We start from the raw sequence: 16,168 nt of genomic DNA, 5'->3' as shown, positions 1-16,168 counted from the left end.
ATTCCAATACAGTTCACTTTTTGATTATTGATATGATTTCATTTCAGGGTGGAAGATTTCCAGAACTGTTTCCGTAAAGAGAAGTCGAGCATGTTTCCAGAGATGCATGTTAAGATACTGAAGTATCACAGCAAGATTTAAGATAAACTGAAGTTTGATTTTTTATCAATGATCAATTGGAAGCAAGATTTGAGATAGCCTAAAATAAACTAGAGGTTGGTGGTTGCATTAGTCTTTGGAATATATGGCCCAATTATTTAACAGCCTGACTCCGTTCACATGGAACAAAGAAACGCTGAACCTGTTCAAAAACAGATGACCTTGTTAAGTTAAGAAAATAAATTGGAGGGATGCCGAAGTATGATCCCTCATGTTGTAGCCTAAATTATATTTGGGGGGCAGACAATAATTAGCATAGGTCTTTATTTTGTGATTTAATCTAAGCGATATATTTTTTTTCTGTACTTTTCTTAAGACGGAACTAATTCACTCACAACCATTGTCTTCAGGTGGTGTTGGGGCATCCTCTGGAGATGGAGGGTCAGTGACTTCAGGCAAAGGGTCTCTGAAAACGTATTTCAACAAGCTGAACACAATCTTGAAACAGAAGGTTTCCAATATCAAATGCCCTCGAAAATAGGTGAAATTAATCAGAGGAAAAGTTCTAGATCACAAAAATCGGAGGAATTTCGCTGAAACTTGGAACTTCCAAGCGCCGTTTTATTGTGTGTCGTCGGATGCGTTGGCGCAGCACCTGTTGTGGTTGAGTTCACTGAAAAAATGCATGTCTTGTATGCGCTCCAAGAACACAGCGTATGAGCAGGTGAGATCGTGGGAGAGGAGCTTCGCTACAAACTGGTGCAGTTTTAAAAATTCCTTGACACCATGGTCAAGCTGTGACGAAGTCGACAACAGAGTGAAGCGGTGAGGAAGAAGCGATTTGATGGACAACATCATCATTGGACACATGTGACATGTCCTTGAGGCTGGCTAACAGATAGATGGATGATATTTTTACTGACTGACTGATTTATTTATATGTGAAGGCTTTGTAATAATTTTTTATAACACTATCAATTGACAAAATATACGCATCGATTATCATATTTTTTTTCATTCATTTATATATTCAGCCATTCATTTATTCATCCATTCAGGCTTTCATGCATTCATTTGTTTATAGGCAATCTACAGTTAACTTAAACACCATAGTGGTCACAAAACCACTATTCTGGTAAATGAGGGATGTGGGTGGAGAAAAGTAACCGCTGTCAGAGAGCTATTGATTCAAGTAATGAACATCCAAGAGATCAACATTATAGTTTCAAATACATTTTCAAGCTATACAGTGTTTGTTTAGATGTGTATTGTTTCAAACAATGTAATAAAAAGTACATTTGGGATTCTGTTGAGGTAAGACAAGTGAACTGAGCTCATTGAGCATTTAAAAGTTATATATTCTCCAAGAGTTAATAGGTAGCCTGTGTATCATTCATTTAAAAGTCCTAAATTAAATGTAGCATTCGCAGAAATTGCCCCTTTAACTAAGCATATCCAAGACGAAGAAAAATAGTGTTATTAGGAATTAGGTATTTTTCTACTAAACCCACGACAATGTTATCAGAACACATTAGCACATTGGTTTATTTAGTCTCTCGTAAGTAATAAATAGTCAAATGGTAATGTTAGCCTGATTATTAAGATACAGACGTCATCAAATGCTGGATGATTTCTATTTAATCATCAGTTATTATCAACAGTTTCATTCGAATGTATCGACATGAATGGGATTAGAGACAGAAGATGCAAACAGAACGAGATCAATATTAAATCATCATCTCTCACTCCCTCTGTCACATACACACGCACGAACGCGTGTCACATAGAGTGAGAAACACACAAACATGCTAATAATAGGTTTGTGATTAACAAACAAACATTGTAGTAGGCCTTCCCTTAGTTCATAAAAGTGCTATTAGTTAAATACTGGTGTTTATAAAGACATAAAGAGGTCTACTGCACGCATTGTAAAGTTAAGGGGTCTATTCTCTCTCTCTCTCTCTCTCTCTCGCCTATGAGTTCTTTTTTTTAACCTACTTAGAAAAATGTTCCTCCTATGAAGGAAAACTCGAAACACGATGAGAGGGAAGTGTAGCACAAGAAAAGAGAAATCCGTTCTTGCGGTTCACGAAGCAAAACTTTCCCAAATTCATTCATTTCAACTCTTAATTTAGCGAGACACCCTTTCACTTTTTGTACATCCATTCAATACTCACTATTTAAGATAATCCGCAGATATGGGATCAGAACACAAACCAAATTCTGACTGGAGGAAATTTGCAATATACTGGCAACAGGTAATTCAACAACATGCTATCATTTGATCATTGCTTCAGGCTTCAATTCATTAATTATTATCAGGACTATATTCAACTAACAATGACCATCTGTTGCAGATCATCTAACTACCATAAGAATGGCAATTCAGACTATCACTTGGATGAGCGCCTTCCTCTGCCTCGCGCAAGTTTTCTCGATGCCCATGCCTTGCCAGCTACAACGACATCTTGTGGGAACAACCTACATTCTACTGAGAGACATGGTAGATTTTATCAATTACTTTTGACTTGAGATGTATTATCCAACTATGTTTAACTGAATAGCTCAACGTGAAAAACGTGTTTTCTCCTTCTTTCAGGGGGGCCATTTTCCTCTGGAGTGCCTGCAGGAGAATGTCTTCATGGCATTCCCAGCCACCGCATTTGCAACTGCCGGCGCGCCACAGGTAATGGCAAGCGAGCATATTCAAGTGTTCTTCACAGCATGAAAGTGTATTTGCAACCGTTAGGATTAGAAAGTAGAAAACTTTAAACTGCCATTTATGTTATTTGAAATGATTGTTGTTGTCCGTTTCAGTTGAGCAGCAGTGGTGCTAAAGCTGTTTATGAGACATTGAAGAACATCGACACATTGTTCGGAACTGACGAACTGCCGACAATGTGGGACCAACAGAAGTTGGAGTATTTTCAGAACATTATCTACCGTCAGATTGAAGAGAGCGAGTGTGTGAGTACCTACCTAGGCCAATACAGATAGCTTAACTGTTTAAGTGTGTTATGATGACATTTGAATTATTTTATTCTTGTGTCAGATGATGGGGAGTGTGGATACACGTGATTATCTAGTCAGGGCAAAGATGCTGAAAACTTACTTTAGGGACATCGCGGCTGTCATAAAATAAAAAGTAGGGTACAAGCAAATACACTATAATGGATGAATTTTAATTATTATTCATCGCCTGTCTCTTTCTTCCTTTCTGGCAGATGAGCAGTGTGGATACAAGTGATTATCCCATCAGGGCAGAGGGCCTGAAGACATACTTTGGGAACATTGCAGCAGTTTTAAAAGAAAAGGTAGGATATAGGTTGAAAACAAATAGACACATTGTTTTGATAATATCTCTACATAGGATAATATTACCCTACATTGCCCTAACAATTTATTTTTATTTTCACAGAATTTCAGTTACTGCGCCTGGGAAGTGGTTCGAAAAGAACTCCTGTACACCCTAGAATTCATTCTGAAACACACCTCTGACAGCCTTCTGTGGTCCAACAGAACATGAATTTGAACTTGCAGATCTTGTTTTACAATTGTGCTTGATTTTTAAAGCCTTCTATTCTACAATCATGCAATGTGCAATGTCAAACAGCAATATTATACATGTATTTATTTATTTATTTATTTATTAAGGTTATTTATTGATGTAGGCCTATTTATATATATTTATTTATTTATTTATCAAGGTTATTTATTGATGTAGGCCTACTTATATATATATTTATTTATGTATCAAGGTTATTTATTGATGTTGGCCTATTTATAAATCTATTTATCTATTTGAAAATCGTGCCTTTTGTTGCTCTTCATCAAATAAAATAAAAAATACTTTTAAATATTGGTAATCTGAGTGCTCATTCTGTATCCAAGTCCAAGGTGTGATTTTATGTAGTTATTTTCTATTTCACCTTTATTTAACCAGGAAGGCCAGTTGAGAACAAGTTATCATTTACAACTGCGACACTGCCAAGATAAAGCAAAGCAGTGCGACAAAAACAACAACACAGAGTTACACATAAACAAACGTACAGTCAATAACACAATAGAAAAATCTATGTGCAGTGTGTGCAAATGTAGAAGAGTATGGAAGATAAGGCAATAAACAGGCCATAGAGGCGAAAAAATTACAATTTAGCATTAACAATGGAGTGATAGACGTGCAGATGATGATGTGCAAGTAGAGATACTGGGGTGCAAAAGAGCAAGAGGTTAAGTAATAATATGGGGATGAGGTAGTTTGGTTTGCTATTTACAGATTGGCTGTGTACAGCTACAGTGATCGGTAAGCTGCTCTGCCAGCTGATGCTGAAAGTTAGAGAGGGAGACATGTGTCTCCAGCTTCAGTGATTTTTGCAATTCATTCCAGTCATTGGCAGTAGAGAACTGGAAGGAATGGCGGCCAAAGCAAATGTTGGCTTTGGGGATGACCAGTGAAATATACCTGCATATACCTGCTGGAGGGCGTGCTCAGGGTGGGTGTTGCTATGGTGACCAGTGAGCTGGCGTAAGGCGGGACTTTACCGAGCAAAAACGTATAGATAACCTTTAGCCAGTGGGTTTGGCAACGAATATGTAGTGAGGGCCAGCCAGCCAACTGCATGTCGCAGTGGTGGGTAGTATATGGGGCTTTGGTGACAAAACGGATGGCGCTGTGATAGACTACATCCAGTTTGCTAAGTAGAGTGTAGGAGGATATTCAGTAAATGACATCGCCGAAGTCAAGGATTGGTAGGATAGTCAGTTTTACGAGGGTATGTTTGGTGGCATGGGTGATGGAGGCTTTGTTGTGAAGTAGGACGCCGATTCTAGATTTAATTTTGGGTTGGAGATGCTTAGTGTGAGTCTGGAAGGAGAGTTTACAGGCTAACCAGACACCTAGGTTTTTGTAGTTGTTTCACATATTCTAAGTCAAAACCGTCCAGAGTCGTGTTGCTATTAATGCAAGAGGGTGCGGCAGCAATCGATGGAAGAGCATGCACTTAGTTTTACTAGCAATTAAAAGCAGTTGGAGGCCACGGAAGGAGTGTTGTATGGCGTTGAAGCTCGTTTGGAAGTTTGTTAGCACAGTGTCCAAAGAAGGGCTAGATGTCTACAGAATGGTGTCGTCTGCATAGAGGTGGATCAGAGAATCATCAGCAGCAAGAGCTACATCGTTAATATATTTATAGAAAAGAGTCAGCCCGAGAGTTGAACCTTGTGGCACCCCCATAGCGGACATTAAGATTTGTATTAAACATGCTCAGGACATATGCACGGATGGCAGTACAATTAGTCCTATAGCCTACTTTTTTAATTTAATTTAATTTTACTAGGCAACTCAGTTAAGAACAAATTCTTATTTAGAATGACGGCCGAGGAACAGTGGGTGAACTGCCTGTTCAGGGGCAGAACGACAGATGTGTACCTTGTCAGCTCGGGGTTAGAATTTGCAACCTTCCAGTTGCTAGTCCAACGCTCTAACCACTAGGCTACCCTGCCGCCCCATAAAGGAAAGCCATTAAAACAAGTCAAATGTATCTTCTCAAAATGTAGATATATTCAAATGCCTTTTTCAATTAAGTGTGTTTTATCACTGGACAGAGCTGGCCTGTTTTCGACAGGGCTGGCCTGTTTTGAACAGTGTACTTTGAGCACCTTCCGTTCCAATCATGGAGATGCTATTACATTATTAGAATTGCTAATTCTGAGGTTCCAACCCATCTATGAAATTGTGTTCCACAATCAATAACGTATTTGATGTAATATTCGCTGAATAGAATACAAAGGTGCACAGTATATTCTGTTATCATGAAATGCATTGCTCCAATGTAATTCTTTGCATAGACATGTATGAAAACTGTTCACTATCTTTACGTTTTTCATGATTAATTTCACAATAGCATAATTAAGAATCACCCGTTGAAAATTGGAGCTTATCAAGGGAATCATTCAACCTTCTTCACAGTGTTTTCCCTGTACACCAAGTCAGAACCGAAGGATTAAAAAACGGGGCATATAAGCAGACAATGAGCGATCTAAAAATATTCAATGGTAACTTGTCTTACTCAAGAAAGCAAAAAAAGAGACCATGTTTGTATGCAGCTTTATTAACTCAATCATTATTGTTGTTTTTCTACATTGTTTACAAACTGATATGTGAAACTTATTGATGCCAAAATAACAAGTAAAACAGGCAGCAACAAAACAAATGTACATTTTCTGCTGTTACGGCTAATCTTTTTGTTGTTGTAGTTAAACATATGGGGCTCAAAACAGGTGGGGTACGATTGGAAAACCGGTCGCCACTGGGTGGGTCCAATATCAAATGCTCTCGAATAGAGGCTACATTAATCTGAGCAAATTCTAAATCACCACAAATAGGATGCATTTCGCTGCCTCAAATCACATATGAAACTGGGAACTTCCAAGCGCCTCTGTGGTGTCATAGGACGCCTTGGCAGCGCACCTGCTGTGGTTGAGTTGAGTGAAGACATAAAATACATATATATATTATATGCTCTCCAGGAACACAGCGCATGCGCATGGGAGATCACGCGAGTAGAGGTTCGAGACAACCTGGTGCAGTTCAAGAAATTCCTCGATATCAGAGTCAAGTCATGAGGAAGAAGAGGTCTGTTGGAAAACCACATAATCATCATTCGAGACATGTAACATGTTTCTGATCCCGGCTAATAGATTGACAGCTGATATATTTTCTGACTGAATGATTTATTTATAAACATGGTTGACTGACGTTTATATGTGAAGGCTATGAAGTTATTCCTTTATAATAAAATCAAATAATTATTCTCTCATCATTTTTATTAATTCGTTTATATATTCAGTCATTCATCCTTTCATTCTTTCATGCATTCATTTGTTTATAGACTGACTTTTTAAAAGGCGCAGTCTGCTATTCAAACAACACCAAAACGGTCAATGAACCACTATTTTTCTCAATAGCTGAGGACTGGGGTTGGAGAAAAGTAATCATTGTCAAATAACTAAGGATGAAAGGAATGTCCATCTAGGAGATTAAAGTTATGGGCTAGTTTGAACTACATTTGGAAGCTGTACCGTGTTTAATCTACGTGTTTTACCTACGATAATGTTACCACAACACATTGGTAAATTGGTTTATTCTTGCAGGCCTGCTAGTCTCTCCGAATGACGAAAAATTAAAATATTCATGCTAGCCTTTAAATGGTTGAGTATCTACCTGACTCTGTTCTGTTCTGCTTATACACGGCAGCATCTGAACTGTGCATGTGGACGCAATTCATGCACTAGTGCGCTATTTTTGCACCTGTCCACTATTTGATGTGTACAATTTGATGCTCAATATATCTCATTATTAGACCTCAATTTATTTGATTTTATAATAGGACGTTTCATATAACCAATGCCTTCACTCTCTGTACCACAATGTTTCATTTGTGGATACTATTCCAATACAGTTCACTTTTTGATATTGATATGACTTCATTTCAGGGTGGACAATTTCCAGTTCTGTTTCCGTAAAGAAAAGTCGAGCGAATGTTTCCAGAGCATGTTTACAAGAATACACAGGTAAGATACTGAAGCGTATCATGTAGCAAGATTTGGATAGAATAAACTAGAGAGTTTGATTTTTTTCAATTTCACAATGATCAATTGGAAGTTTAACCATGGAATTTATGAGACATCCTAATGCCTAAAACGGTGTTTTCTATTATACAGAGCGAGGACGTCTCTGTGGTTGCATTAGAGTCTTTGGAATATATGGCCCAATTATTTAACAGCCTGACTCCGTTCACATGGAACAAAGAAACACTGAACCTGTTCAAAAACAGACGAATTTGTTAAGTTAAGAAATTGGAGGGATGCCTAAGTATGATCCCTCATGTTGTAGCCTAAATTATATTTGGGGGCAGACAATAATTAGCATAGGTCTTTATTTTGTGATTTAATCTAAGCGATATATTTTTTTCTGTACTTTTCTTAAGACGAAACTAATTCACTCACAACCATTTTATATTGTCTTCAGGTCGTGTGTGGTGTTGGGGCATCCTCTGGAGATGGAGGGTCAGTGACTTCAGGCAAAGGGTCTCTGAAAACGTATTTCAACAAGCTGAACACAATCTTGAAACAGAAGGTTTCCAATATCAAATGCCCTCGAAAATAGGTGAAATTAATCAGAGGAAAAGTTCTAGATCACCACAAATCGGAGGAATTTCGCTGAAACTTGGAACTTCCAAGCGCCGTTTTATTGTGTGTCGTCGGATGCGTTGGGGCAGCACCTGCTGTGGTTGAGTTGACTGAAATAAATGCATGTCTTGTATGCGCTCCAGGAACACAGCGTATGAGCAGGTGAGATCGTGGGAGAGGAGCTTCGCTACAAACTGGTGCAGTTTTAAATATTCCTTGACACCATGGTCAAGCTGTGACGAAGTCGACTGCAGAGTCAACCTCATAACCATCATTGGAGACATGTGACATGTCCTTGGGGCTAGCTAATAGATAGATGGATGATGTTTTTACTGACCGACTGATTTGTTTATATGTGAAGGCTTTGTATTTATTTATTATAACACTATTAAATTACATAATATATGCATCTATTATCATATAGTTTTTTTCCATTAATTTATATATTCAGGCATCAATTTATTCATCCATTCAGTCTCATGCATTCATTTGTTTATAGGCAATCTACAGTTAAATTAAACACCATAGTGGTCACTAAACCACTATTCTGGTAAATGAGGGATGTGGGTGGAGAAAAGTAACCGCTGTCAGAGAGCTATTGATTCAAGTAATGAACATCCAAGAGATCAACATTATAGTTTCAAATACATTTTCAAGCTATACAGTGTTTGTTTAGATGTGTATTGTTTCAAACAATGTAATAAAAAGTACATTTGGGATTCTGTTGAGGTAAGACAAGTGAACTGAGCTCATTGAGCATTTAAAAGTTATATATTCTCCAAGAGTTAATAGGTAGCCTGTGTATCATTCATTTAAAAGTCCTAAATTAAATGTAGCATTCGCAGAAATTGCCCCTTTAACTAAGCATATCCAAGACGAAGAAAAATAGTGTTATTAGGAATTAGTTATTTTTCTACTAAACCCACGACAATGTTATCAGAACACATTAGCACATTGGTTTATTTAGTCTCTCGTAAGTAATAAATAGTCAAATGGTAATGTTAGCCTGATTATTAAGATACAGACGTCATCAAATGCTGGATGATTTCTATTTAATCATCAGTTATTATCAACAGTTTCATTCGAATGTATCGACATGAATGGGATTAGAGACAGAAGATGCAAACAGAACGAGATCAATATTAAATCATCATCTCTCACTCCCTCTGTCACATACACACGCACGAACGCGTGTCACATAGAGTGAGAAACACACAAACATGCTAATAATAGGTTTGTGATTAACAAACAAACATTGTAGTAGGCCTTCCCTTAGTTCATAAAAGTGCTATTAGTTAAATACTGGTGTTTATAAAGACATAAAGAGGTCTACTGCACGCATTGTAAAGTTAAGGGGTCCATTATCTCTCTCTCTCTCTCTCTCTCGCCTATGAGTTCTTTTTTTTAACCTACTTAGAAAAATGTTCCTCCTATGAAGGAAAACTCGAAACACGATGAGAGGGAAGTGTAGCACAAGAAAAGAGAAATCCGTTCTTGCGGTTCACGAAGCAAAACTTTCCCAAATTCATTCATTTCAACTCTTAATTTAGCGAGACACCCTTTCACTTTTTGTACATCCATTCAATACTCACTATTTAAGATAATCCGCAGATATGGGATCAGAACACAAACCAAATTCTGACTGGAGGAAATTTGCAATATACTGGCAACAGGTAATTCAACAACATGCTATCATTTGATCATTGCTTCAGGCTTCAATTCATTAATTATTATCAGGACTATATTCAACTAACAATGACCATCTGTTGCAGATCATCTAACTACCATAAGAATGGCAATTCAGACTATCACTTGGATGAGCGCCTTCCTCTGCCTCGCGCAAGTTTTCTCGATGCCCATGCCTTGCCAGCTACAACGACATCTTGTGGGAACAACCTACATTCTACTGAGAGACATGGTAGATTTTATCAATTACTTTTGACTTGAGATGTATTATCCAACTATGTTTAACTGAATAGCTCAACGTGAAAAACGTGTTTTCTCCTTCTTTCAGGGGGGCCATTTTCCTCTGGAGTGCCTGCAGGAGAATGTCTTCATGGCATTCCCAGCCACCGCATTTGCAACTGCCGGCGCGCCACAGGTAATGGCAAGCGAGCATATTCAAGTGTTCTTCACAGCATGAAAGTGTATTTGCAACCGTTAGGATTAGAAAGTAGAAAACTTTAAACTGCCATTTATGTTATTTGAAATGATTGTTGTTGTCCGTTTCAGTTGAGCAGCAGTGGTGCTAAAGCTGTTTATGAGACATTGAAGAACATCGACACATTGTTCGGAACTGACGAACTGCCGACAATGTGGGACCAACAGAAGTTGGAGTATTTTCAGAACATTATCTACCGTCAGATTGAAGAGAGCGAGTGTGTGAGTACCTACCTAGGCCAATACAGATAGCTTAACTGTTTAAGTGTGTTATGATGACATTTGAATTATTTTATTCTTGTGTCAGATGATGGGGAGTGTGGATACACGTGATTATCTAGTCAGGGCAAAGATGCTGAAAACTTACTTTAGGGACATCGCGGCTGTCATAAAATAAAAAGTAGGGTACAAGCAAATACACTATAATGGATGAATTTTAATTATTATTCATCGCCTGTCTCTTTCTTCCTTTCTGGCAGATGAGCAGTGTGGATACAAGTGATTATCCCATCAGGGCAGAGGGCCTGAAGACATACTTTGGGAACATTGCAGCAGTTTTAAAAGAAAAGGTAGGATATAGGTTGAAAACAAATAGACACATTGTTTTGATAATATCTCTACATAGGATAATATTACCCTACATTGCCCTAACAATTTATTTTTATTTTCACAGAATTTCAGTTACTGCGCCTGGGAAGTGGTTCGAAAAGAACTCCTGTACACCCTAGAATTCATTCTGAAACACACCTCTGACAGCCTTCTGTGGTCCAACAGAACATGAATTTGAACTTGCAGATCTTGTTTTACAATTGTGCTTGATTTTTAAAGCCTTCTATTCTACAATCATGCAATGTGCAATGTCAAACAGCAATATTATACATGTATTTATTTATTTATTTATTTATTAAGGTTATTTATTGATGTAGGCCTACTTATATATATATTTATTTATTTATTTATCAAGGTTATTTATTGATGTAGGCCTACTTATATATATATTTATTTATGTATCAAGGTTATTTATTGATGTTGGCCTATTTATAAATCTATTTATCTATTTGAAAATCGTGCCTTTTGTTGCTCTTCATCAAATAAAATAAAAAATACTTTTAAATATTGGTAATCTGAGTGCTCATTCTGTATCCAAGTCCAAGGTGTGATTTTATGTAGTTATTTTCTATTTCACCTTTATTTAACCAGGAAGGCCAGTTGAGAACAAGTTATCATTTACAACTGCGACACTGCCAAGATAAAGCAAAGCAGTGCGACAAAAACAACAACACAGAGTTACACATAAACAAACGTACAGTCAATAACACAATAGAAAAATCTATGTGCAGTGTGTGCAAATGTAGAAGAGTATGGAAGATAAGGCAATAAACAGGCCATAGAGGCGAAAAAATTACAATTTAGCATTAACAATGGAGTGATAGACGTGCAGATGATGATGTGCAAGTAGAGATACTGGGGTGCAAAAGAGCAAGAGGTTAAGTAATAATATGGGGATGAGGTAGTTTGGTTTGCTATTTACAGATTGGCTGTGTACAGCTACAGTGATCGGTAAGCTGCTCTGCCAGCTGATGCTGAAAGTTAGAGAGGGAGACATGTGTCTCCAGCTTCAGTGATTTTTGCAATTCATTCCAGTCATTGGCAGTAGAGAACTGGAAGGAATGGCGGCCAAAGCAAATGTTGGCTTTGGGGATGACCAGTGAAATATACCTGCATATACCTGCTGGAGGGCGTGCTCAGGGTGGGTGTTGCTATGGTGACCAGTGAGCTGGCGTAAGGCGGGACTTTACCGAGCAAAAACGTATAGATAACCTTTAGCCAGTGGGTTTGGCAACGAATATGTAGTGAGGGCCAGCCAGCCAACTGCATGTCGCAGTGGTGGGTAGTATATGGGGCTTTGGTGACAAAACGGATGGCGCTGTGATAGACTACATCCAGTTTGCTAAGTAGAGTGTAGGAGGATATTCAGTAAATGACATCGCCGAAGTCAAGGATTGGTAGGATAGTCAGTTTTACGAGGGTATGTTTGGTGGCATGGGTGATGGAGGCTTTGTTGTGAAGTAGGACGCCGATTCTAGATTTAATTTTGGGTTGGAGATGCTTAGTGTGAGTCTGGAAGGAGAGTTTACAGGCTAACCAGACACCTAGGTTTTTGTAGTTGTTTCACATATTCTAAGTCAAAACCGTCCAGAGTCGTGTTGCTATTAATGCAAGAGGGTGCGGCAGCAATCGATGGAAGAGCATGCACTTAGTTTTACTAGCAATTAAAAGCAGTTGGAGGCCACGGAAGGAGTGTTGTATGGCGTTGAAGCTCGTTTGGAAGTTTGTTAGCACAGTGTCCAAAGAAGGGCTAGATGTCTACAGAATGGTGTCGTCTGCATAGAGGTGGATCAGAGAATCATCAGCAGCAAGAGCTACATCGTTAATATATTTATAGAAAAGAGTCAGCCCGAGAGTTGAACCTTGTGGCACCCCCATAGCGGACATTAAGATTTGTATTAAACATGCTCAGGACATATGCACGGATGGCAGTACAATTAGTCCTATAGCCTACTTTTTTAATTTAATTTAATTTTACTAGGCAACTCAGTTAAGAACAAATTCTTATTTAGAATGACGGCCGAGGAACAGTGGGTGAACTGCCTGTTCAGGGGCAGAACGACAGATGTGTACCTTGTCAGCTCGGGGGTTAGAATTTGCAACCTTCCAGTTGCTAGTCCAACGCTCTAACCACTAGGCTACCCTGCCGCCCCATAAAGGAAAGCCATTAAAACAAGTCAAATGTATCTTCTCAAAATGTAGATATATTCAAATGCCTTTTTTCAATTAAGTGTGTTTTATCACTGGACAGAGCTGGCCTGTTTTCGACAGGGCTGGCCTGTTTTGAACAGTGTACTTTGAGCACCTTCCGTTCCAATCATGGAGATGCTATTACATTATTAGAATTGCTAATTCTGAGGTTCCAACCCATCTATGAAATTGTGTTCCACAATCAATAACGTATTTGATGTAATATTCGCTGAATAGAATACAAAGGTGCACAGTATATTCTGTTATCATGAAATGCATTGCTCCAATGTAATTCTTTGCATAGACATGTATGAAAACTGTTCACTATCTTTACGTTTTTCATGATTAATTTCACAATAGCATAATTAAGAATCACCCGTTGAAAATTGGAGCTTATCAAGGGAATCATTCAACCTTCTTCACAGTGTTTTCCCTGTACACCAAGTCAGAACCGAAGGATTAAAAAACGGGGCATATAAGCAGACAATGAGCGATCTAAAAATATTCAATGGTAACTTGTCTTACTCAAGAAAGCAAAAAAAGAGACCATGTTTGTATGCAGCTTTATTAACTCAATCATTATTGTTGTTTTTCTACATTGTTTACAAACTGATATGTGAAACTTATTGATGCCAAAATAACAAGTAAAACAGGCAGCAACAAAACAAATGTACATTTTCTGCTGTTACGGCTAATCTTTTTGTTGTTGTAGTTAAACATATGGGGCTCAAAACAGGTGGGGTACGATTGGAAAACCGGTCGCCACTGGGTGGGTCCAATATCAAATGCTCTCGAATAGAGGCTACATTAATCTGAGCAAATTCTAAATCACCACAAATAGGATGCATTTCGCTGCCTCAAATCACATATGAAACTGGGAACTTCCAAGCGCCTCTGTGGTGTCATAGGACGCCTTGGCAGCGCACCTGCTGTGGTTGAGTTGAGTGAAGACATAAAATACATATATATATTATATGCTCTCCAGGAACACAGCGCATGCGCATGGGAGATCACGCGAGTAGAGGTTCGAGACAACCTGGTGCAGTTCAAGAAATTCCTCGATATCAGAGTCAAGTCATGAGGAAGAAGAGGTCTGTTGGAAAACCACATAATCATCATTCGAGACATGTAACATGTTTCTGATCCCGGCTAATAGATTGACAGCTGATATATTTTCTGACTGAATGATTTATTTATAAACATGGTTGACTGACGTTTATATGTGAAGGCTATGAAGTTATTCCTTTATAATAAAATCAAATAATTATTCTCTCATCATTTTTATTAATTCGTTTATATATTCAGTCATTCATCCTTTCATTCTTTCATGCATTCATTTGTTTATAGACTGACTTTTTAAAAGGCGCAGTCTGCTATTCAAACAACACCAAAACGGTCAATGAACCACTATTTTTCTCAATAGCTGAGGACTGGGGTTGGAGAAAAGTAATCATTGTCAAATAACTAAGGATGAAAGGAATGTCCATCTAGGAGATTAAAGTTATGGGCTAGTTTGAACTACATTTGGAAGCTGTACCGTGTTTAATCTACGTGTTTTACCTACGATAATGTTACCACAACACATTGGTAAATTGGTTTATTCTTGCAGGCCTGCTAGTCTCTCCGAATGACGAAAAATTAAAATATTCATGCTAGCCTTTAAATGGTTGAGTATCTACCTGACTCTGTTCTGTTCTGCTTATACACGGCAGCATCTGAACTGTGCATGTGGACGCAATTCATGCACTAGTGCGCTATTTTTGCACCTGTCCACTATTTGATGTGTACAATTTGATGCTCAATATATCTCATTATTAGACCTCAATTTATTTGATTTTATAATAGGACGTTTCATATAACCAATGCCTTCACTCTCTGTACCACAATGTTTCATTTGTGGATACTATTCCAATACAGTTCACTTTTTGATATTGATATGACTTCATTTCAGGGTGGACAATTTCCAGTTCTGTTTCCGTAAAGAAAAGTCGAGCGAATGTTTCCAGAGCATGTTTACAAGAATACACAGGTAAGATACTGAAGCGTATCATGTAGCAAGATTTGGATAGAATAAACTAGAGAGTTTGATTTTTTTCAATTTCACAATGATCAATTGGAAGTTTAACCATGGAATTTATGAGACATCCTAATGCCTAAAACGGTGTTTTCTATTATACAGAGCGAGGACGTCTCTGTGGTTGCATTAGAGTCTTTGGAATATATGGCCCAATTATTTAACAGCCTGACTCCGTTCACATGGAACAAAGAAACACTGAACCTGTTCAAAAACAGACGAATTTGTTAAGTTAAGAAATTGGAGGGATGCCTAAGTATGATCCCTCATGTTGTAGCCTAAATTATATTTGGGGGGCAGACAATAATTAGCATAGGTCTTTATTTTGTGATTTAATCTAAGCGATATATTTTTTTCTGTACTTTTCTTAAGACGAAACTAATTCACTCACAACCATTTTATATTGTCTTCAGGTCGTGTGTGGTGTTGGGGCATCCTCTGGAGATGGAGGGTCAGTGACTTCAGGCAAAGGGTCTCTGAAAACGTATTTCAACAAGCTGAACACAATCTTGAAACAGAAGGTTTCCAATATCAAATGCCCTCGAAAATAGGTGAAATTAATCAGAGGAAAAGTTCTAGATCACCACAAATCGGAGGAATTTCGCTGAAACTTGGAACTTCCAAGCGCCGTTTTATTGTGTGTCGTCGGATGCGTTGGGGCAGCACCTGCTGTGGTTGAGTTGACTGAAATAAATGCATGTCTTGTATGCGCTCCAGGAACACAGCGTATGAGCAGGTGAGATCGTGGGAGAGGAGCTTCGCTACAAACTGGTGCAGTTTTAAATTTTCCTTGACACCATGGTCAAGCTGTGACGAAGTCGACTGCAGAGTCAACCTCATAACCATCAT

The 16,168-nt window shown here is 38.2% G+C and overlaps 2 protein-coding genes across 2 annotated transcripts; both read left to right on the top strand.

Moving 5' to 3' along the window:
* Positions 1–2,056: 2,056 nt before the first annotated feature.
* LOC135553660 (interferon beta-like) lies at positions 2,057–3,729 on the top strand. The gene is made up of 5 exons (XM_064985613.1): positions 2,057–2,602; positions 2,699–2,785; positions 2,917–3,066; positions 3,324–3,413; positions 3,518–3,729. The coding sequence occupies exons 1-5, from the start codon at positions 2,477–2,479 to the stop codon at positions 3,623–3,625; spliced, it is 561 nt and encodes a 186-aa protein (XP_064841685.1). The 5' UTR covers positions 2,057–2,476; the 3' UTR covers positions 3,626–3,729.
* Positions 3,730–9,655: 5,926 nt separating this feature from the next.
* On the top strand, positions 9,656–11,435 carry LOC135553658 (interferon beta-like). Its single transcript, XM_064985612.1, has 5 exons — positions 9,656–10,204; positions 10,301–10,387; positions 10,519–10,668; positions 10,926–11,015; positions 11,120–11,435. Exons 1-5 carry the CDS (start codon positions 10,079–10,081, stop codon positions 11,225–11,227), a joined length of 561 nt encoding a protein of 186 aa, XP_064841684.1. The 5' UTR covers positions 9,656–10,078; the 3' UTR covers positions 11,228–11,435.
* The last annotated feature ends 4,733 nt before the right edge of the window (positions 11,436–16,168 follow it).

This window comes from Oncorhynchus masou, chromosome 14, assembly GCF_036934945.1.
Source record: "Oncorhynchus masou masou isolate Uvic2021 chromosome 14, UVic_Omas_1.1, whole genome shotgun sequence".
Lineage (NCBI taxonomy): Eukaryota > Metazoa > Chordata > Actinopteri > Salmoniformes > Salmonidae > Oncorhynchus > Oncorhynchus masou.
The sequence above is the reverse complement of the archived record's forward strand: the minus strand, read 5'-3'. Positions and strand labels throughout refer to the sequence as shown.

Coding starts and splice junctions, on each gene's coding strand:
- LOC135553660 (XM_064985613.1), top strand. CDS start 2,477: ATGGCAATTCAGACTATCACTTGGATGAGCGCCTTCCTCTGCCTCGCG. Junction 2,786..2,916: donor CAACTGCCGGCGCGCCACAG/GTAATGGCAAGC, acceptor TGTCCGTTTCAG/TTGAGCAGCAGTGGTGCTAA. Junction 3,067..3,323: donor AGATTGAAGAGAGCGAGTGT/GTGAGTACCTAC, acceptor CCTTTCTGGCAG/ATGAGCAGTGTGGATACAAG.
- LOC135553658 (XM_064985612.1), top strand. CDS start 10,079: ATGGCAATTCAGACTATCACTTGGATGAGCGCCTTCCTCTGCCTCGCG. Junction 10,669..10,925: donor AGATTGAAGAGAGCGAGTGT/GTGAGTACCTAC, acceptor CCTTTCTGGCAG/ATGAGCAGTGTGGATACAAG. Junction 11,016..11,119: donor CAGCAGTTTTAAAAGAAAAG/GTAGGATATAGG, acceptor TTATTTTCACAG/AATTTCAGTTACTGCGCCTG.